At 39.9% G+C, this 22,372-nt stretch overlaps 2 protein-coding genes across 2 annotated transcripts; both read left to right on the plus strand.

Annotated features, from left to right (window-relative positions):
- The first annotated feature begins 4,857 nt into the window (after window positions 1–4,857).
- On the plus strand, window positions 4,858–9,001 carry LOC105827086 (trypsin-like). Its single transcript, XM_012665103.1, has 5 exons — window positions 4,858–4,897; window positions 6,413–6,578; window positions 7,356–7,609; window positions 8,169–8,305; window positions 8,852–9,001. Exons 1-5 carry the CDS (start codon window positions 4,858–4,860, stop codon window positions 8,999–9,001), a joined length of 747 nt encoding a protein of 248 aa, XP_012520557.1.
- Window positions 9,002–15,572: 6,571 nt separating this feature from the next.
- Window positions 15,573–21,930, plus strand: LOC105827062 (probable inactive serine protease 58). Its single transcript, XM_012665082.1, is given in 7 exon segments — window positions 15,573–15,579; window positions 15,932–16,014; window positions 16,017–16,059; window positions 16,874–17,036; window positions 18,587–18,837; window positions 21,230–21,366; window positions 21,781–21,930. Coding segments are annotated over 7 exon segments (834 nt in total).
- Window positions 21,931–22,372: the final 442 nt, after the last annotated feature.

Raw genomic sequence — 22,372 nt, forward strand, 5'->3', positions numbered from 1 at the left:
CCTCACTAACCCATCACACCCAGAAGTGGCAAGTTAGCAGTTATTTCACGGTAGCATTTGCACTTGTTCTGACAGCTCTGAGTTTCAGGTATACACATCTGTCTAGTTCGATGATAAAACTTAATTTTTCTTTTGTTAGGTATGTTTTACTACCTAATCTTATATGATGGAGATAGGATTTGGCCACAAACAGGAAGATAGAGCAATGTGAAGTGCGTTCTGACAGAGACATAAGTTATGTTGACACCTTAACAAAACCTTAATATGTGGATCAAAAAGTGTGTTAACGTGTCTTATTTGCCCATTATTTTCTGTGGGTTTTCATTTTATACTGAGAATATTAAAATCTACAGGCACAGTAGTAGTTCACACCTGCACTCCCAGCATTTTAGGAGGCTGAGGTAGGGGGTTCATTTGAGCTGAGAAGTTTAAGGGTACAGTGAGCTATGATTGTGCCACTGCTCTTCAGCTAGGTAACAGTGAGATCCTGTCTCAAAGAAAAAAAGTAGCAAAATGAATCTAGAACTCACCAAGTTTAAATGTTCTTTCCTAATATTTCATTGTTTCTCACACATTGATGCACATTTTCTATCTCTGCCAAACTCTCCTTTTTTTCTTGCATTATTCTGTGTCACTCCAATCTCCCAGCCTAAATTCCTGTTCCCCCTCTTCTTCCTTTCTCCCTAAAGCACTTGAAGTAAACAGTGAGATATTTCTTCTAAGATTACTAATTTTATTTCAAGCCATCCTTGATCATTGAAACTGACTTACCGTTCAATTTTAAGTCTGGATATCAGATATTTAAATGGTTTCTTCCCTATCTTCTAGAGCAGGGTTCACCAACTATGGCCTGGGGGGAAAATATGGCCTGCAGCCTCTTTTAGTAAATAAAGTTGTCCCGGAACATGGCCACACTCGTGCATTTTCATATTGTTTATGACCGCTCTCATGGCACAACAGCAGAGTAGCTGTGACAGAGACACGTTGCCGACAAAGCCTAAAACATCTGCTGTCCGGCCCTTTACTGGAAAAGTTTGCTGACTGCCGCAAGCAGTTTTATGGAGAGAATCATATGTAGCAAGAGTTGAATGCCTCCAGACTCATTCCACCCTTGGGCAGGGTTCTCAAGGAAACCCGTGCCTGGTGCTAGGGTTCACTTTCCCGACAAAGAACATTCTATTCACTACACTAATTTTCCACAGGTTGCAAAAATTAGAAATTCAGCTTAGTGTAGATGCTCAGCTTAGCAACAAGGTTATTTCACAAGCACGTACTTTTTACCTCGTTCCCTTTTATACTTTTGTTGTCCTCATTGTTTACGTCATTTTTTCAGTCTTCCTTAGTACATTTTTTCTAAGGAAAGAAGTTTTATTTAAAATTTTCCCTACACATTGAAGTGGTTAAAAGCCAGAATGGCCCCAGTAACTAGTGACATGATGTGATAACTAGGAAAGTGGCTGGAGAAGCTAAGGAAAAAGAAAAATAGAGTCCACATGGAAGGAAAGACCATGAAATTGCCTTTAGGGGCTGGTGCCATTTCTTCTTGCCAATACAAATGTTAATACATTTTCTGGAACCCAATCAGATGCAATTTAGACACAAGGTTAAATACTCCTCCAAGGCCACTAAGCCAATAAGCATGGGAAAGAGAGGTGAGAAAACAGACTAATTAAATATAGACACATGTCTCTGGGCCACCATATGTTTGAAATTAGGAAAAGAAGTACAGGTAGCAACTAACTCTGCTGGGCAAAAGGAATATGGGCATTCCTCATAGCTCAGGGATGTTACTGTGAGAGGAGGCTCAGGAAGGAGGCCACACACACTGTAGCATGTTCAGTGTTGATTATAAGTGAGACGTCATTGAGAACAGAAGTTTCTCACACAAAAAATGCAGACAAGAATACTTCCTTGAGTCTGGTAACTTGCAACCCAGTTTTCCAGTGTCAGACATCACAGAATGATTCACAGTATCTCAGAAGTACAGGCTATCTTATAGGTCCAAGCTCCCACACAATAAAAGAATATTTTTTTTTCAGATTTGCTCACCCCCGGTACATGCATACATATATACATACATGCAGAGACATCTCATACTGACCGTGTGTTCACCTGGCCTCTTCTATAGGGAGCAATCTCCTACTAACGTTCACTTAACATCCTAATCTGCTCTGCTCCGTGCCCCTTCCACTCACAGACAACCGCCGCAGCCACCAGCAGCAGTGAGCCTTGGCTTTTCCCACTCTCGTTTTCCAGACATTTGCTTGGCATCATGTTTCCCAAAGTGTAATACATGCACCATTAGTAGTCTTCAACATGATTTTAGACAGGACTCAGATCATGATTTTTATTTGAGAAGCATGTATTCATTCATTTTAATATGCATTAGATATCAAGCTACCAACACATGAAATGTCAATGTTATTCCTTAAGAAGAGACTAAGAAAAAGAAGTCTATTTAAAAGTCAAAATGTAAGTGGTTTACTTGCAGACAAGTGTGAGGGGTATGGAAATGACTGAAGTCAGGAAACCGTCACTTAGCAGTTTCGCCCACATGCCCACTACTACTTTATGTTACTGGAGAACTATCACTCCAGCCTTCCTTTGTCTCAGGTTTTTTAAGGGGGAAAATTGCCATTGATCCTAGATGACAACTCCCATCCCCTGATCCCTATCAACCCTGACTCTTTCCCTCCTGGAAGGAATCCATGTGATAAATCCCTGGGCACACCTGAGGACGCTCTCTAGGGCGTAGCACTACATGAGCCAATTATTATGAAAAGTTCTGCTCTAAGATACTGTGTTTTTCATATAGGCCCAGGTCTCTGATGAGGCTCTGGGAAAGCTCCAGGGGTGATGTAGAGTCATACAACTTCTAATATCTCTCAGGTGGAGGTAACAGCAATGACAGACATTGAACAGGATGAAAAGACTCCCCCTTCCCCATTCTGGGCACTGCCCCCCTCCTTACTCCTTAATGTTTCCTAATTCTAAGGGATGCATTAAAGGCAAGTTCCTGCCTTGGGTGCCATTCATCCAGTAGTCATTGAGTGCCTATATTGTTCCAAAGCTCAAGGCACTTTCTTAAGACAACAGCCTTAGAAGCAAGGCCCCTTCGCCCTTCTTTCCCCTGTAGAGCTGTGGTTCTCAACTGGGCATGAGTTTGTCTTCTGGGGACATGTGGCAATGTCTGCAGACGTTTTTGTTTGTCCCAACTCGGGGAAGTAGGTATTGCTATTTTGCTGTAGAGGCCAGAGATGCTGATAAACATCCTACAAAACACAGGACAGTTGTCCACAACAAAGAATTAAGTGGCCCAAAATGTCAATAGGCCCAAGGTTGAGAAACTCTGCCTTTGAGTAAGTCATCTTGAGAGCAGCAAAATTTCAAATGTAAAAGAAAGAGAAACTACTTCAGTAGCAATAATTTGCTTGAGCAGAAATAACACCCCTGGAAGGCTATTTCACATAGGTTGTTTGGGTGTAGACTCTGGCTCTAGCTAGCCAGGGGTTACTGCTCATTGAGATTCACTCACTCTTGCTACTTCTGCCTTGCCCCATTAATTCTGACAATTCCTGCTCCAGGAACCCATTTCTTGGGTTTTCCAAAATTCTCAATAATCCTCGGAGGAGTTAGCCCTACTTTGGTGGAGTTCAGACTGTTCTTCCTTATTATGTTTATGGCATCACAATTGAGATAGACTGTGGACCTCAAAGTGAGGCTGCTTGAGTTTGAACTCTGGATTGATCACTTAATAGCAATGAAACTTTGAGCAAAACATTTGACTTCTCTAAGCTTCCTCCTCCACATCTGTAAAATGGTGAAAATTGTGGCACAACACTTGTAGTGCTGTTTGTGAGGACTGAATGCGTTGATGCATATCAACCCCTCCCCGTGCCTGACACACGGTAGGCACTCTATAAACCTCAGTTGTGTCATCATTGGCCAAGAATTCTGTATTATCTTTGTATCCAAATTGTGGTCAACCGACTAGGGGAAGTGTTGCATAGTAACAGAAAGACATTTTCTTAAGGAGATAGCCTTAGAAGCAAAACTCCTTCTGACGCTGAAACCAGATTTCCTGGGTTGGAATCCTGATTCTACCCATGTACTTGCTGTGAGATTCTGGTCAACTCCCCTATACTTTTGTGTGCCTTAATTTTCCTATAGGTAATGTGGAGATTATAATAGGTGTCTTGTGTGGTTGTTATGAGGATTGCTAAATTAATATGGGCAAAGTATTATACTTTGTCTTATGGTAGAGCTGGTCTTGTATATCCATGTTAACTTTTTATTATTCCCAGGAACAACTTGTTTCCCTGAGAAAAAGAAAATTTTTCTTAATTAAAATTATAACCAATAAAAGAGGAAAGTAAAAGAATGGTAAGTTACATTTATTTAAAGCTTACTGTATGTCAGGGGTATTCTAAGTATTAATATATAATTGTGAAAGAGCCTGTGTCAATTGAACAATAAGGGTGCATGGATCAAGATAGTCCTTCGGATAAAAGTTCACAGTTGAAACAACCAGGTACCTAAGACTTTTGTCTGGGAATCAGGACACCTGTAGCTCTGTCCTATGATTTTATTCCAACTTACTTTCCTATCATAAGGAAAATTTCCCAACAGGTGGGTTTGTTACTTCCATTCCCATAACCTTCTGGAAAAGTGAACAGATGTCGATGTTTAATACTGAGTTATCTTCTATCTGTCACAAAATTGAATTCTAAATTTAGATTTGTGAGTTTCCAGTGAAATCACTTTTCTGGCACCTGTGGCCATGGGTGTTAAAGACAAATCTGGAGGTATAAATACCTGTCGATGAAAAACCTTCATCGCATTCCCCAGTGAGCAACCATGAAGTCCTTCATCTTCCTCGCTTTCCTGGGAGCTGCTGGTGAGTCTTTGAATAAGTGAATCATTAGCCATCTATTATCTATTTAAGTTTGCACTTTGTACTCTGGAAGACAACAATGAATGTCAAATCTGGTCTCTGTACTCGAGAAACTTAAAATGTTGAAGCAATAGTGTAATGTATAGCACTTATGTTTCTTAATAATTGAATATCACTTCTTGGAGAAAAATCACAATGAGCAGGAATGATCAGGGTAGAAAACATAAAGAAGCAGAACTTGCTCTCAACTTCCAGTTAGAATTTAAGAAATAGGAGAGAAAAGGAAAGGGTAGTGCACATTATGGAATTGTTTATCTCTAACTTTCTAAGAATTTGGACTTAATAACTGGAATTAATCTTGTGCTCACTGAAGAGGCTGTTGGTGCCAGAGCCTGAGTCTCTTCTATACTAAAGGGTGAGTGATTTAAAGTCAAGGAGTCTTAACAGCAAAGATATTTAATTTCTCATGAATAAAAGCTATGGGCAGTGTTTTTTTTTTTTTAATGACATCTTTGCCAATGAAATCTCTATGGTGTAAAATATAATAACATATCATTCAATCATGAAAAATATTAATAGAGAAGTGACTATTTCTACTTTTACGCTATTAAATTTTCTACTGCTAAAACATAATACTAAATTTTCCCAAATTGGGCAGTTATAAATTCAATACAACTGTCTACACACCTGGAAAATTGTTTCCTGAAATTATTTTAAAATTTTTGAACAATAGGGCTCATATAGCCACATACTTTTGGAGCTTCAAGAAATCTTAATACATCAGTGGGGCAGACTTCACAATGCTGAATAAATTGATACATGTTGGAAAGATAATTGGGATAAAAGGAAACATTGGAGAGGGAAATCTTATAATGTTCCAAATGTTTATAAATTTTTTAGGTTAGAACCAAGGAGAGAAATTGGGAGTGCAAAAGGACAATATTGTCCATTGCCTTGCAGGCCAGAACATTCTCAGGTGGCTTCTAAAAGCTTCCTTTCTGTCACCTCCTGGGGATATCTATCCCATACCAATGTCCCACCAACCACCAACCAAACAGCATGATTTCTGCAAACCTTCACACCTAATTGCATGGCTGCTTAGCAGGGCTCTCTGTAACAATTATTCTTTATAACCTTGAGTAGTGGTCTTCAGTGGTCTTTATATCCTCAGGTAATGGCATTTATTGTGTAAAGACCCTCTGATCTTTGTGAGTGCGTGTGTGTGTGTGTGTGTGTGTGTGTGTGTGTGTGTGAATGGTACATTAAAAAAGAATGTATTTGTCAAATTTAAAGCATAAATTAAAAATTATGTACTGATAATGGCATATGTGAAGTACATGCTAAACGTATGGAATAATAGATTTTTCCAAAAAATTACCTAAAACCACCATTTCCTAATTATGTGAGACAAAAGAACATTATCTGCTCTTCTCTGGTTAATCTGCAAAAACTTCATGGTGGTGTAGAAATTCCAAGATGGATCTGATTAACAGACAGTTTCCAACTTTTTCCTATCAGTTGCTTTCCCCACTAACAATGATGACGATGACAAAATCGTCGGGGGCTACACCTGTCAGGAGGGTTCTGTCCCCTACCAGGCATCCTTGTACTCCGGCTACCACTTCTGCGGCGGCTCCCTCATCAACGAACAGTGGGTGGTGTCCGCAGCTCACTGCTACAAGTCGTAAGTGACCAATTTTCACCTTCACATGCTCTAAGATCAACTTATCCTCTAGCCCTGCCAAAGTACAATCAGGGTAATGCATGGAGTTATGCTTGTGGGGTGAGGCATTCAGCTCTTAAGAGACACTTTATTGTCTCAAGCATCTTATGATGTACCAAGGGACTTTTGCATGGAGAGGTACCCTTTAGAGTTTCCTGATGTCTTCCCAAATGGTGGTATTCAAAGCATGGAAGGGAAATAGTGAGTGGTGAAGTAACCATAAAAATAGTTTTACACATGAATCAGTCCTGATTATTACAGCTTAACCAGGAAAAATGGCATATGGAGGTAATAAAATGCATAAAATTTCCTATGCAACACAAAAAATAAGCATGATTCATTCTGCTCTCTTAATATTCTGCCAAATCTCTGAGTCCTGCCTCACCTCCCTATGATAATTGGTGATCTCAACCAGTAGAAAATGACAAGTGCTGCTCAGTCTCCACCAATTCCCTTTTTATCTGGAGCTGTTTCATTGGGGTCATTGGGTTCCCATTCCTATTTCTTACTATTGTAACAAGACGGCAGGCTGGGTCTGTACTTGCAGGAACACTTCCCTGGGGAATATGCTAACCTGTGCCATGCGTGACAGTGCACAATGGTACCTTAAGTGCAAAATTACCTGTGAGAGTGAATGCTTGAAGACGATGGTGTCTGTGTTTATGCTCATGAATGAGGTCAGGAGAAAAGGAAGAAGCTCAAATTGGATACTTAGAGAACTTGTATCCTTTAATCCAGCCAAATCCAGGTGCGTCTGGGAGAACACAACATTGAAGTCACTGAGGGCAATGAGCAATTCATTAATGCTGCCAAGAGCATCACTCACCCCAAATATAAATCATCTACCCTGGATAATGATATTATGCTAATTAAGCTGAGCTCAAAAGCCAAGATCACCTCTCAAGTGTCCTCAGTCTCTCTGCCAACATCCTGTGCATCCGCTGGTACTGAGTGCCTCATCTCTGGCTGGGGCAACACCCTGAGCAATGGTGGTAAGTGTCACCGGGAACTGAAGTACCAAGTCTGAGGATGTTAGAGGTGAAAGGCATGTTGATGGTCAGTTGATCCAAATTCTCACTCAAGATGTGGTTCCCAGAGGATAGTTTTTGGATATATGGAGTCTCAGAATATACGAACTGAAAAGAGGAAGATTCCTTTGCTGGGACCATGCATAGGACACAACAAAAACGAACTGTTATAAAGATGTCAAAGTATTTAATTAAAGTGTGATTAGTGATGTACAGACAACTAGAAACTGAGGAGGTAAACAGAACAGAGGCTAAGGGATTTGGCACTGCCGGAAGCATATAGCCACTTGACCAATAGTCTCTAGGTGTAAGATTTGTGGTCATGATACTAGTGTCAGAGAAAGAACAACTCTTTGATTAGAACTATTTGGAAAACTTTATAAAAAAAGTTGTCCTCCAAAACTAGGAGTCATTGGCAAATTGAGAAAAAGAGTGGGAGCATGGGAAAGAAGGGAGAGATGTTGAGAATGAATTTCCAGGAACCCTGTTGGTAATCTTCCATTTGCATTCTTGCACTCAACAGAGAACTACCCTGATGTACTGCAGTGTCTGAAGGCTCCCATCCTCTCTGCCAGCACCTGCAGCAGCTCCTACCCAGGCCAGATTACTAGCAATATGATCTGCGTGGGCTTCACAGAGGGTGGAAAGGACTCTTGCCAGGTTAGTGTCTTTGTGCTCCTCCCCCTCCATCCAGCTCAGTCTCATTCTTTTCCACCATAGTTCCTCTTTCTTGACACACAGAAGATGTAATAATGTCCCTGGGACTGATTGTGATGGGTGAGGGGTAGCTTTGGGACAAATTATAAATTTTATTTTTGTGATATTGACGGCCGGTGTTAAGAGTAAAAAGATACTCAGAAGATGGTGTGCAAACAGGACATCCAGGTACCCGCTATGGAGGCAAATGGTGGCAGGGAACCCCAGCCAAAGGAACAGAGCTGGTTGGGCAGCATTGAAACTCTCCAGTCCTCACCTCTCCTTGGCCCAATTGGCCTAGTAGGAAAAAGGAGAGGCTAGAAGGAGAGAGGAGAAAGATTGGGGTAGTGTAAATAAATTGAGGGCTGAATTTCCAGAGGAAGAGAAAGTGCTTCATAGAGGATAGTCAGACTAGGAAAATAGCCCCAGCACAGTGGAGGAACATCTTGCACCCTATTCTCCCATCTGGGCATAAATAAGAGCTCTTATGGTCTCTTCTCCCTTGCTCAGGGTGACTCTGGAGGCCCCGTGGTCTGCAATGGAGAACTCCAGGGCATCGTCTCCTGGGGCTATGGCTGTGCTCTGAAAGGCAAACCTGGTGTCTACACCAAGGTCTGCAACTACGTGGATTGGATTGAACAGACCATCGCTGCCAATTAGACACCTTTATCTCTTCATGTCTTGTCTCCTGTTATACAGCTTCACATTCTTCTATGTCTGAAAACAGTACCTAAATAAACACATTCGTCCTGCACTACATCTGTCCAAGAATGGTCCTTGCTTCATATTGGCGAACTTTCTCTAGAAACTAGCTGTTAAATAAGAAGGTGGACGTAGAGTTGTACTATTATATTGAGAAAATGTAAAAGGTTATTTAGTCATTCATTCAACCTAATCAATATAAATTTACTGATCACCTACTACATTCCAAACTCTGTATGAGATATTGAGGATAGAAAAGGGAACAAGGTTAGAGGTGGCTGTTACCATCACTTTTTTATAAATAAAATAATTATTAGGCACTGTATTAATAACTAATATAAATTTTCTTGTAAGATTTGGCTACAATACAAATTTGATCATGCATTTTTATGGTAGAACATATATTTATAAGTTATTACAGATAAAGACACTAAAAGGCAGAAAGTCAAAATCAATTATCCAAAATCATTCAAACAGTACCTAGTAAAGCCAAGATAAAACTCAAGGTGTCCTTATTCCCGATGCATTGCTGCTGCTGCTGTAACAGAGTGCTCTCCCTGTCTTTTTCTTTAATCCATATGAAATTCTGTGAGACTAGATAAGGGAAACCTTTAGATGTAGAAATATTTAAAAATCACAGGTTTCCTGTATTTTCTAGGATTTCACCTACCTGTATGTTCCAGTTCTCCAAGATCTTTCATGTTTTCCAAGAGAGATATACCACATTTTATCAATCCACTCATGGATTGATGGGCATTTGGGTTGTTCCCACATCTTTGCAATTGCGACTTGAGCTGCTATAAACGTTCAAGTGCAGATGTCTTTTTTATAGATTGTCTTTTTTTCCTTTGGGTAAATACCCACTAAAGGGATTGCTCGATCAAATGGTAGTTCTACTTTTCGTTCTTCGAGGTATCTCCATACTACTTTCCATAGAGATTGTACTAGTTTGCAGTCCCACCAGCAGTGTATGAGTGTTCCTATCTCTCCGCGTCCATGCCAACATTTGTTGTTTTGGGACTTTTTGATAAAAACCATTCTCACTGGAGTTAGTGATATCTCCTTGTGGTTTTGATTTGCATTTCCCTGGTGATTACAGATGTTGAGCATTTTTTCATGTTTTATTTTTTATGTCATCCAAAAGCTCCTTTGTCAATCTTTGTCCTTTGTCAATCTCCTTTGTCAATCACAATTTGTAAATTTATATTAATATGTAAATTCTGTTTGCCCTTTTACTCAGCAACTTAACTCTAAAGAGTTTACTCTATTGAAATATACATTTAAATACGAAAAATGTATAGATGTGAACACATCTCTTAGGAGTCATTTAGTTGCAAGGAACAGAATATCCAACTCATAGCATTTTTAAAAACGCACACATGAAAGCTTAGGAGTAGGGAAGGCTTCAAGGATAGTTTAATTCAGCAATTCAAAAATGTTATCAAGAACCCAATTTATTTCTGCCTCTGCTTGCTGTCTTCATTACTGTCATCTTTAATATAAGGAAGAAGCCTTGTGATCACAAAATGGCCCTCAGAGCTATGTTCTCCCTTGTCTGTATCTAGGGAAGGAGATAAAGAAAGCTGTTCCCAGAAGAATTGAAGGCTCTGTCACAAAAGCTCACAGCATACATATAAGAGTGTCTTCTTAACTTAATGTGTTCACTTCCACACTCATGAACCATTAATCCTATGGGATTATGCTCATTAGTTTACAATTAAGTTACATGGCATACCTTCAGAGCTAAGGGTGGACTTTTTATTCTGCAATAAACATGACTTACTTTGTGTATGTTTGGTTAGCTGAATTAATAAGATTAGTTATCAAGAGAAGGAGAAATAGATGCTAAAAAGGTAAGCACAATCTCCACTAAAGTAATCAATATGTTTATTGATACATTGTCTATATAACCCCGAAAAATCAGAAACAACTCAAATAAACATGAATAGAGGATTGATTAAATAAATATGGTATATGCTTCAGTAGAGATAATACAACTATTCTTTTCATCTACCTAATTACTTATTCAACAAATACTTATTGAGAGCCTATTGTATTCCTGACTCTGTTTCATGCACTAAAGCAGTGAAGAAAACAGCCAATATTCTTCTTCCATGGTTTATGCAATCTGTTTGATAAACAGACAATAAGTCAATAAAGATTCTATCATAATGCCAATAAATGCATATGACACAAGAAAATCAAGGTGAATAAAGGATGGATAATTGGGAAGCATAGATCTGTTTGTAAAATATCATCAAAGAAAAACATCAAAAGACCTATGAAAACATACCATAGTTTAAAATAAAAAGACACTTGGAAGGGTCAGAGGAGATGTTTCTCACAGAAATATATTTACTGTAAATAAATTCCCAATTCATGATTCAGTGGACTCCATATCTCTGTAGCAAAAACAAGGAAATATAAAGATATCACAATCTGATATTAGAGACAGCTGCATAGAGACAAGGCTTTTTGGCTTGTTATATCTAATTGTAGTCACAGATAAATTTATTTGTCTTTTACTTGTGGAAACTGAGAAGATAACTCTCAACTGTCAACTCCATGGTTATGACCTTTCATACTATGTAAAAGTAAGCAATATCTTCATTAGAAGCTCAGCTACTTCTTTAAAAAATATATATATATATGTATATTCATATAGGATCTATAAGCCGGTTAGAAGTAACTTTACTTCGGATTGGTACATTCCATAATTCAGTTATTAGTTCTCTTGTTAACAAGCAATGAACTTCAACATGTGCTCAGGCTCAATTTATCTAAGAAAATTTTCTTTAATAAGATAAATACAAACCTCTTTTCCCCTAAAAATCTTATTTAATTAATTCTTTTAATGCAAACCATTCTCATAATTTATCTTTTATGGCAAGCATCTTTAGTATTGAAATTAAATTTTAAAAGGTCTTTGAAAAATAAAAATATTTACTATCTTAGTATTATTTTATTCTTACTTTTCAAAGTTAATTAAGAAGGCAATTTGTTCAAGGAATATAAACATAAAATTCTTTATTCTTAGAGATATTCATTTGTTCTGAACAGCTCAGTCTAATCACTTTCTATTTCCACAAGCTAAAGGATTTCCAGACATCTTGAGAGAATCGTGGTTTTCAATGATCCCTTTGTTTCTCCATTTTTTAAATAAGTTCCCAACTCCTACAGAATAAATCAACTCATTTTATCCTCACAAACTGATCTCATCTTCTCACCATAAGACACAAATTCTTTCATCAAAACTAATCTGATAGTTATATATGTCCTCTAACATTATCTCAAAGGTCCACTGTGATTTTATACACACAGTTCACATATGAAACCTTAATTAGTTAACAGTTAACTAATCTTATTATTAAAGACATGTCCATATGGGTAATCTATGTTCCCTTTTCAACTGACCAGCCCCATTTCTGTGGTCAATGTTCTTAGCTTTTATCAGCTCTGCTTCTGACTTTTGTCATACTAGGAGGGACCCATGGCAGAGACCAGTCTAAGACCACAGATGTCCCCCAAGGCCAGCTTCTTTCTAACTCAAAGATCTGATAGCAGTAAGCAGACTGTTTTCCAAATAGAAAATAAAGCCATATGATCTGATGAGCTTATGAAAAGTTGGTTTTGTTTTCATTTATAAGGGGAGATTTCATGACTTACATAATTTTGCATTGCGGTCATTTCTCATAACATCCATGCTCTATATCTATATTTTTTAAAAAAGGATTATAAAAGGAAAGGAAAGTCCTGGGAGTCACGGGACTTCTATCCTGGTGTGTCAGAGGCTCCCCTCATCAACCCACTGCATTTTCTATCACACATGGAAGGAAAAGCATGTGCATATTTCTGAGAAACTCCTCCTGAGCCCCTAAATTTCCTCTCTGCACAATTGCCTCTTCCACAGGAGCTTTTCCTGCATCTTCGTTCACAGGAAGAGCTCACTTGGAAAGAAAGACACCCGCTCCAACGTTATGCCTGCCAGTTGCACTATCGTAGAAGTTTCTTTACGGCTTCCCCATTTCACCTTCACACTTGCCATTTTGGATGATCAATTCTTTGAACTCAACAATTGCAGTTTTTAAATGAAAAACTCTCTCCCTAATCCCTTTTCCCTAATCCCTCTCTCCCTAATCCTTTTCATTTCTTGTTCCTGTTTAACTAATAGGGTTATTTAGTCCTCAAAAGGGAAAGTGCCACTTAGTGCCATGTCTAGGAACAACAAATTGTCTTCAGTAAAGCTTCACATGGTCTCCCTATTTTTACATTCATTTTACATGTGTTATTAAAAAAACTCTCCCTCATTTCATCTGGAAAAAGTCATAATAATATTTTTAAAGGTTTCTTTTTGTTGTTGTCGTTAGCTGTGGAATTTAACCCCCTTCCTTCAACCTAAACCATTCACATTTTTGTTTGATCAATACCTTCATAAACCACTTGTGATGGGAGAGTTATTTCCTCCCCAGGAACAGCTAACTGCTTTTGTTTTACTGAGTGAGACGGACAAACTGAAGGGCAGATCTAATTGGTGAGGACAATAATCCTTAAAGAGGGGGAGAGAGAGAGATTAGAAAAGTAGAGCAAGAGAAGAAGTAAGGTAGGATAAGCCTAAGGGAAGAACTTTCACAAAGAGCTAAGATAGGCCAGGCGGTGGCTCACACCTGTAACCCTAGCACTCTGGGAGGCCAAAGCAGGAGAATCGCTTGAACTCAAGAGTTGGAGACCAGCCTGAGCAAGAGCGAGACCCCGTCTCTACCAAAAACAGAAAAAATCAGCCAGGCATGGTGGCACATGCCTGTAGTCCCAGCTACTCAGGAGGCTGAGGCAGGAGGATTGCTTGAGCCCAGGAGTTTGAGGTTGCTGTGAGCTAGGCTGATGCCACGGCACTATAGCCCAGGCAAGAGAGCAAGATTCTGTCTCGAAAAAAAAAAAAAAAAAAAAAATTTTTTTAAAGATAGATCTTTATAAAATTCTACTGTACAGTATACAACACAAATTCTCTTCTTCAGTTTCCTGTGGAATGAATATCCAGAACAACTTTTACTTTTACTATCGTGTTTTAGTGTTGAACCTGGTTTGGAGAATGAATCAAAATAATGGCTATATGAGCTTCAACACTGGCCTGGGGTGCACCCAGTGTTGGCTTGGTGGTGCATTGAGACATGAAGTGGATGCAGCTGTTTTTGACTGCTGGGATGAAGCAGACTAGAGAAACTAACAGAAATAAGTCCCATTTCTACCGGGTAAACCTTTGGAAAGACTTCCGGAAATGTCATGGGTTGAGGGTTTCAAGCTCTGTGATTGTGAGCAAGATTTTTAACCTTAAAGAGCTTCAGCTTTCTTATTAGTAGAAAGAGAATAATAATGATATTTAATTTATAAATCTGTTATGAAGGATAAACTGGGTTACACATAGAGGACATATAACATAGTGTTTAGTACGTGGTAAAATCTCAATAAATGCTGACTTTAATATTATAATTATTAATATATTTAAAACTTTGGATACTAAAGAAATGTTAGCGCCAAAAATTTAGAGGACTAGGGAACATCCAGATGACATGTTTTAAGTTAATAATTAAATTTTAGGAGAACTAAGTTCACATGTAGTTTTTACAGATAGAGGAATGTTATTTTTTTGGACTCCTATAACTGATCAGCTTTTTAATTACTCTGACAATGGCCAGTTCAGTCCTGTATGTTTTGCATTTGTTCAATCTACTCTTTATAAAATGTGGGACTGAACTGCTATTTAGTAACTATCTCTTGGCGAAAATCAGGAAGTTAAAATGTAAGGTTAACTTATAAAAAAGGAATGTGGTAGATTTGGAAAGAGTAACAGGTGCAAAAGACCAAAATCAAACGAGTAAGAACTTAGTTTTAATTCAGATCATTCCAATAGGAGAGCATCTTAGATCTGAAAATTATAATATCTTGACAGGGGGGGTTTTCCCCAGACTTTTATAGGGAGGAACAAACAAGTTATACGTGGGGAGATTTACAGTTGGGGTTGTTTTGAAATCAGGGAGTCTCAGTCAGTTGGCTAAATAGGTAACGTTTATTTCTGAGTGTAGCTAGTTTCAAGAAGACAAACCATGCTAATTCTAATCATCCGTGAAACAAAGAACGGGGAGTTGGAGGGTTCACGTCTGTCCTTGTCAGCAGGTGCGGGAAAAAGAGGAAAGGCCTGGGTTCAACCTGTCACCAGTAAACAGGGGAGCCATCCAAAGTCTTCTGGGAGTCAGGAGAAAGAGTGGACAGAGAGTCCTGCCTAAGTCACACGGGAAGGGTGGTTCTCTGTGGTAATTAATTTCCTAGAACACAAAGGGGAGGTGGAATTTCTTAACCGTGGCTCTTTTCTGGAAGTACAGAGCTCAGGTAAAGTTCAACCTTGTCACAGGGAATCCAGAGACTCAGTTCTGAATGCTGACTTTGCCACTAACTTCCAAGAGGGTCACGACTTCCTCATCATTAAAATGAATGAGATAAAAAAAACCAGGATTTATTAAATACATTTCATACCCCAATGTTCTGTGAGTATCTGGGAATAGCAGAGGGACTCTTTGGAAGAAGGGAGGTGGCAGGGGAGGGCAAGGAGTGGGGTTTAAGTCACAGGGGGAGGAAGAGACAACAAAGAAAGCCTATGTCACAGAGAGGGGAGGGAAATGCCAGCAGGTACATAATGGTTCCTGGGGAGATTTGTAGGATCAGACAGGAGGCACCAGGACCTTGACTACTGCCTTTCCCTCTTTCACTCACATCAGAGACAGATCACACTGATGTCTTACATAATTGACATAATTGAGTCTTAATAAGGACTAGTTTGAAGACTGTTCTAAGATCCTTGTGTCTCTCCTCACTCCACAATTAGTGTTTCACCCACAGCTGCTATTGCCAAGGACACTTGGACTAAAGATTGGGACAGTTTACAGCTTGATCAACTTGTCTGCAGCTGGCGAGATCACAGCCTGCCATGAAGGGCTATCTCATCTTCGCTCTCATGAGTGTAGCCGGTGAGAGTTTGGGGATTTGTCTCTGTCTAGGGTGAGAACCAGGGAAGGGTATTAAGATTTGGAAAGAGAAATGACCAGCCACAGTTAAGGACATGGGAAGTGAAGGGCTTTTAGAAAATTAACTGTTGAAGGAAACAAAAGCAACCACTCTCAATGCACATCATATCCCGTCCACATGATCTCTAAGCCCCTCTGGTGTCTGTGAACCTGTCAGGACACACTCACTACCAATTCCCTACCCTTTCCTGCGACCCTCTCATCAAGCTCTCGAGCATGTGATTTCCTAGGCTGCCACTTTTCCTGCACAGCTACACCTCCCTTTCCCTGCGCAGACGAAAGTTAGAGGATGTGGGCCGGGAAAGGAGGAGGGCAGGTCAGGGCTCTGGAAGGCCCAAGCTTTTCCACTCCCTGTACCACCAAACTCAGGCAGTATTTAATTTTTTATCCCCATTCTTGACAAAAGTTCATTTTAAAAAAGAATGTTTTTAAAATTGCCATTTATCTTTTTCATTTTTGTAACGTATATTTAATAGCACTGCCATTCAGAGTTTCTGATCAGTGTGGGATGAGCCCATGTATTAGTTTCACAGAACTTTACTGTAATTCCGACTCAGCAAAGATGTGTGTCAGTTCTCTTACTGTATATAGCTTAGGTTACATGCATGATTTCCTCTAGTTTTAAAAAACATTAAAAATAAATGGAAGACATCAATAGTATCTTTGAAAACCTTGGGTTAAAGAAAACTACGCTGGTCAGTTCTAGCCTTTCAATCTCTTTGTCTCTCTTTCCACCTATGACCCCTTCATTCTCCAGGAGCCCTTCTGTCCAAATTTCCCCAAAATCCTAAAGATGACTTGGAATTAGAAGAAGATTTTAATATTCCTTATATGGCCTATCTGCAGTCCAGCCCAGAACCCTGCGTGGGGTCTCTCATTCACCCCGACTGGGTGCTGACGGCCGCTCACTGCCCGCTGCCGTAAGTACACCTTTGCTCTTGGGAGCTGGGATGGGTCTATTCGAATGAAAGTAGGTCTGGTGAAGCATCCCAGCAAGTTTTTAAGGAAATTAGAAGGCCCAGGAAAAGAGAGAATCTTCTTCCAAATGGGGAATAGAATACACATTTGGGCAGTTTAAGAGGAGATCAATAGGAAGACGTCAGAAGACCCTCATGGGGAGTAAATAATATTCATTTGTCAATATGTATTTGCTAAACATTTACTATATAGTAAGGGCTGCTTAATATACTGAGAAAACGGTGAGGGGACGAGGTGGGAATAAGTTTTTCCTCACGGAGCTTATATTCCGGTAGAAGGAGTAAGCAAAACAAACAAGCGGCTAAAGGTAAAGCACAAAAAGAATGGCAAGCTGTAACACATGGGGATGAAGCGAGTCTACTTCAGTTACGGTGGTCATATTCATCCTCCTTAAGAGGTGAGACCAATGGGAAGAGAAGGAGACAGCCAAATGAAGAAAGCCTGGGGGACACTCCAGGCCGAGGGAACAATATTCAGATAGTCCCTGAAGTAGCAAAGATTTTAGGGTATTTGGCAAACTGGGAAATCAGTGTTGGCTGAGTAGGGAAATGATCCTAGGATGAGGTTGAAGAGTTAGGTAAAAGCCATGTCATGCGGGTAACTGTAGAACAATAAAGAGATGCTGTACAAAATAGCTATCCCTTGCAAATCTCAGGGTTTCTGCCATGCGTGAGACTGTTGTGTGAGTAGGACCCACTCAGAGTTTAAGGTGCATTCAACGGTCATATCAAACTTGCAACTCTCAGCCATCGGGGTGTTCAAAACAGTTCAGTTCAACACGGATTGAACCCCTGCTCTGTGCAACATGGGAAATACGTAGGAGATACTGTGCAAGTCCTCTCAGAATAGGCATGGGAAAATCAGGTATTCTTTCTCTCATCCACATCTAACGCATGCACTGCTTTTGGCAGGAAATAGCTCTTGTAAATCTTGCATGCCTGGACTCCTGGTGATGGAGGTGGGTGGGTCTGAATTTTCCCAGGGAATATAATGCAAAATGGGAACTGGGAGTCCTGACAGATGACTAATAGTCTTTCAAGTCTAAGATCAATGTAGGCAACACATGGCAGATACAAATGCTACGGGCCTGAGAAGAGCTGGAACAGGCTTAAGAATACTCAGAAACCGTGGGTACTACATGCTTGCTCAAGAGTTGCTTGAGGCAGCATAGTATAGACAAGGAGCTCTGGAATAACAGATGGCAGTGCCAGCTCTAGTACTTGCTAGTTCAGATGATCTGAATCTTAATAATAATAACTAGACTCCACTGATGTGTTTTAGGTGCCAGACACCATGTTTTACCAATGCATGTCTCTAATACAACAATCCCATAAACTAGGTTTATTATTTTTCAGACAAGAGCAGGCTACTTTAGTTCTCAGGTTAAGAAATAAAATTAAGATGATTGGAGAAGACGGCCTGGGGCATTTCTGGTAGTCTGACGTTCTATGACTCTCTTCTCTCTCATCTCCCTGCCCTCTTTCTTCCAAAGTGTTAAAATCCGACTGAGAGTTTATCAACCCAGTGCCAAAAATAAGAAGGAGCAGATACGAAATTACTCATTGACTGTGCCCCACCCTGACTTTGATGCACAAACTCTGGAAAATGACCTGATGATGATCAAACTGTCCAAGCCTGCTCCAGTCAACAAACATGTGGGAACTATAGCCATAGCCTTGGAACCCATAGTGTTCAATGAGTCCTGCTTTATCCCAACCTGGACCTGGAATGAATATAAAAACCGTAAGTGTTTGACTCTGAGTTCTTTATCCTGAGCAGGTTGGAACTTGGAAAAAATGTGGTGGGATGTGCTTGACAAAATAGGTGGTATGAGGTGTGGTTCCTGACCTTAGAGAGATCACTGCCAGGACCTTACACTACCATAACTGGAAGTCAAAGATAAAATTGAAAGAGACTGACACAGGGCAGCCAATATGACACTACCAAATGGAGCAGGCAGAAACTGTTATATCTCTGCAGTATTCAAGACCAGAGTACAGGCAACTGAATTGAAATAAAGGTGGGAAAATAGGAGTTTAGGATATGCAAAAAGACAATATCAAGGCATCAAGCAGGAGGGTGGCCTACTTGACAGTTACTGAATACCCACCATGCAATTAATAAAAGAGAAGTGGGAAAAATAAAAACAAAATGTGATATGGTGAGGTGACAGAGGAGGCTTCCCACTGCTACCACAGAGAAGCCAACACATGTGCAAAGACATGGTGATTCATTCCTTCCAGTGGATCCTGGGAGACAAGATGATGGGTGAGTGAGCCACCCGTCCTGTCATCAGAGCTGTTTCCCTGAGGTGAGGGCTACTCATAATACAGCTACACCTGAGAGTTCCTACTCAGAGGTGGAGACTTGAGTGTTCATTATGACATACTGTTGGTCTCTCTCTGGCCTGATATGCATCATTGAGAAAATAGTCACAGCTCATGTTGTAGGCACACGTCCTTCTCCCCCGAGAGCTGTAAGTGGGATGAGCAGAGAGATCTGGTCTCTGTGAGAACCTGTCTAATCCAGGGTGCTTTGTGAAGAAAGTTACTTTCTAATGCATTTGTTTGTTCCCGTTGGCTGTTACTTCATGCAGCTGTTAATAGCCGTGATGCTCTCTTTAGGTATTGTCAAAGAATGAGGATACCACCACTTGACATCTGAAATAAAATGATAAAGCTAAACCTTTTGCCTATCATACAAGGCAGAGCAATAAAGACCAGGCATAGTCCCACCAAACAGAGCAGAGTACTGATTAGTATGTGGGGTTTGTGGGAAGCTTGGAGATGAGGGATTGGAGGCCTTTCTGAGGTATAAGGGTTACATCATCTGTAGAGGCATGGGATGGATCTATTCAAATCTTCAGTGAGCTTGTTGTTGATTGGTTGGGTTGGTGCTCTGAGATGTATTTATAGGAAAACATCTGTCCCTGAGTGGCTGATTTAAGAAGTGACAGCCAACATTGATTGATTGGCTTGCAAAAGCTTGTTCACTCAGGCGTGTGGTCCTGGATCTATTAATCAGGGTTAAATCCTTCTCTGGTGGCTACAGAATAATCTGTTCTGTAAAAACAAATTTTAAAAAGGGAACTTTTAAAATTGATCTGTTTTATAAAATCAAATAAAAAGCATACACTTTTATAATCTCAGTACTTTACAACTTCATTTTTCAATTTAGAAGCAAAGTACCTGGACATCTAAGTGAATATATTTTCTGAACAAATTTCAACTTGTATGATTTTTGTCCTTGGCTTTATAAGTCTTATTCAAAGTAACTGCATCACACTTTACAAAAGTAATTGATTACATACCCTTTGAAAACAAAATAAAACCATACAAATATTTTATTGTATAGGCTCTGCATGTCAGAATCATAGTGGTAAACTATACCTCTATGTGCTTTCTGGGGCAGGACTCCCAATATTTATTAGGAATTCATTATTTCAAGTAGCAAGTTATTTTAGCCTAGCTTGTTACACGTATTTTAAATTAGCTTGAGCCATCTCTGGTCAATTTTTTGTTTTCTTCCTCCTTGCTGCTCTTTACCAGAAATTAAAATTACATAATGCCTTGGTTAGAATTCCTGTATACTGAAGTTGATAGTATAATAACAATCGCTATGATGGAGGTGAAAATATGACCTCTTAGTGGAAAATATATATATATAATATATATACACACAAACACTTACAAATAATCCATTTATAAATAGTCTAATTTAAAATGCAGTTTTATACATACTAAAAATAGTTTCTGCCTTCATGATTAAATGCAATGAGGATAAAGTAGATGTTCAAAAGAGGTGGGGGCGTGGTTCTTGGGACAATAGATTTGTTACTGTCTCTTTCTCCTTGTGGCCAGTCATAATTTTCTCACAGTTTATTCAAAGTTTTATCAATTATGCATAATACAGAAAACTGTAGATTGGACGTCTCACGGAAGAGGATTCGTGAACCTACTTCTCCATGTTCAGTAGAGATTACTGAACTAGGAACCCCAAGAAGGATGGAATGTCAGCTGCTACCCAGGCTGAATACCCTCAGAAATTAATTTATTTACACAATAGGAGTTGATCACAGGAGCCCTTGTGATAAGGAGAGTAACTCTGAAGTTTAATTGTCTTCTCTTTCCCACAGTCAGTGACCCTGACATCCTGACATGGATAAACCAATACTCTCTTCCCTTTCACGACTGCCAGGATAGACTCCAGCAAGGACTGGCACAGACCATCATGTGTGTGGGACAACCTCTAAGCACCATGTCTAAACATAAGGTATCTCTCTCCTCCATCCAGGAGAACAGCGTGGGGCACGTGGGTGAGAGAGCTGACAGTGGAGAATCAAAGGGCATTCATCCAAAAAGTCCTCCCTAGAGAGAGGAGCAGAGAACTGAAGTCCCTTTCCCCTCTCCTCTCATCTCTGGGTTTGTAAACAGTTTCCTTCCCCACAGTTACAGCGGGAGAGATTTGGGGTAGAAGCGTCTGTCCTATTCCTCGCACTCAGGGTGGGTGAAGCTTGAACCCAGAGAGGTGAGACTTATGTAGATGTGAAGAGAGGGTTATCACCTCTCAAGAAAAATAAGTCCACTCTCTTAGATGGTTTTGCTACTGTCATGTGCCACTTCTGGGGATTTACTCTTGTTCCATGAAGACAAGCCTCATTGACCTCCTGTTCCGTCTCTCTAAAAGGAAGTTTCAGCTGCTCCAGCCATCTGCGGTGGCAGGTTACATGGAATCTTGTCCTGGGCAAAAGGAAGTGTCACCTTGGGAAGTGAAGGATTCTTCACAAGTGTTCACAACTATGGAAGATGGATCCTACAAATCATGAACACCCACTGAGGCGCCTCTGTCCCCCGTCCCCTCAGTGCTGTCTCTGCATCATTTCTACACAGGATGCACAGCTGTCTTCATTTTTCTTATTCTTCAACAAAATCCAAAGAGAAAGCACCCAATAAAACAAAGCCACTAAGCACCCATGCCATGATGCCTGCTCTCTTTACCATGTAAACTTTGAAAATGGCAAGGAATTTAGCAACATCCCCACTATGCATTCATTCGTTCATTCATTCATTCAAAAATTATTGAACTGTGAGCTACTTAGGAGGCACTGAATTTGCTAGGGACACATGAGTGAGTATGACACGACCTTTGCCATCAGGTATCCAATTATAATACCTGTGACAACTGCGACAACGGAAGTGAGCAAGAAGCTCCATGAGAGAATAAGATATTAATAAAACACTGGTAGAGTCAGGACAGATATCACCAAAGAGGCAGATGG

Source organism: Propithecus coquereli, unplaced genomic scaffold (assembly GCF_000956105.1).
Source record: "Propithecus coquereli isolate 6110/MARCELLA unplaced genomic scaffold, Pcoq_1.0 Scaffold96, whole genome shotgun sequence".
NCBI lineage: Eukaryota > Metazoa > Chordata > Mammalia > Primates > Indriidae > Propithecus > Propithecus coquereli.

Excerpts from the sequence above, each read along its gene's own strand:
- LOC105827086 (XM_012665103.1), top strand. The coding sequence starts at position 4,858 with ATGAAGTCCTTCATCTTCCTCGCTTTCCTGGGAGCTGCTG. Across the intron at positions 4,898-6,412 it reads CGCTTTCCTGGGAGCTGCTG|TTGCTTTCCCCACTAACAAT; the intron begins GTGAGTCTTTGA and ends TTTTCCTATCAG. Across the intron at positions 6,579-7,355 it reads GCAGCTCACTGCTACAAGTC|CCAAATCCAGGTGCGTCTGG; the intron begins GTAAGTGACCAA and ends CCTTTAATCCAG.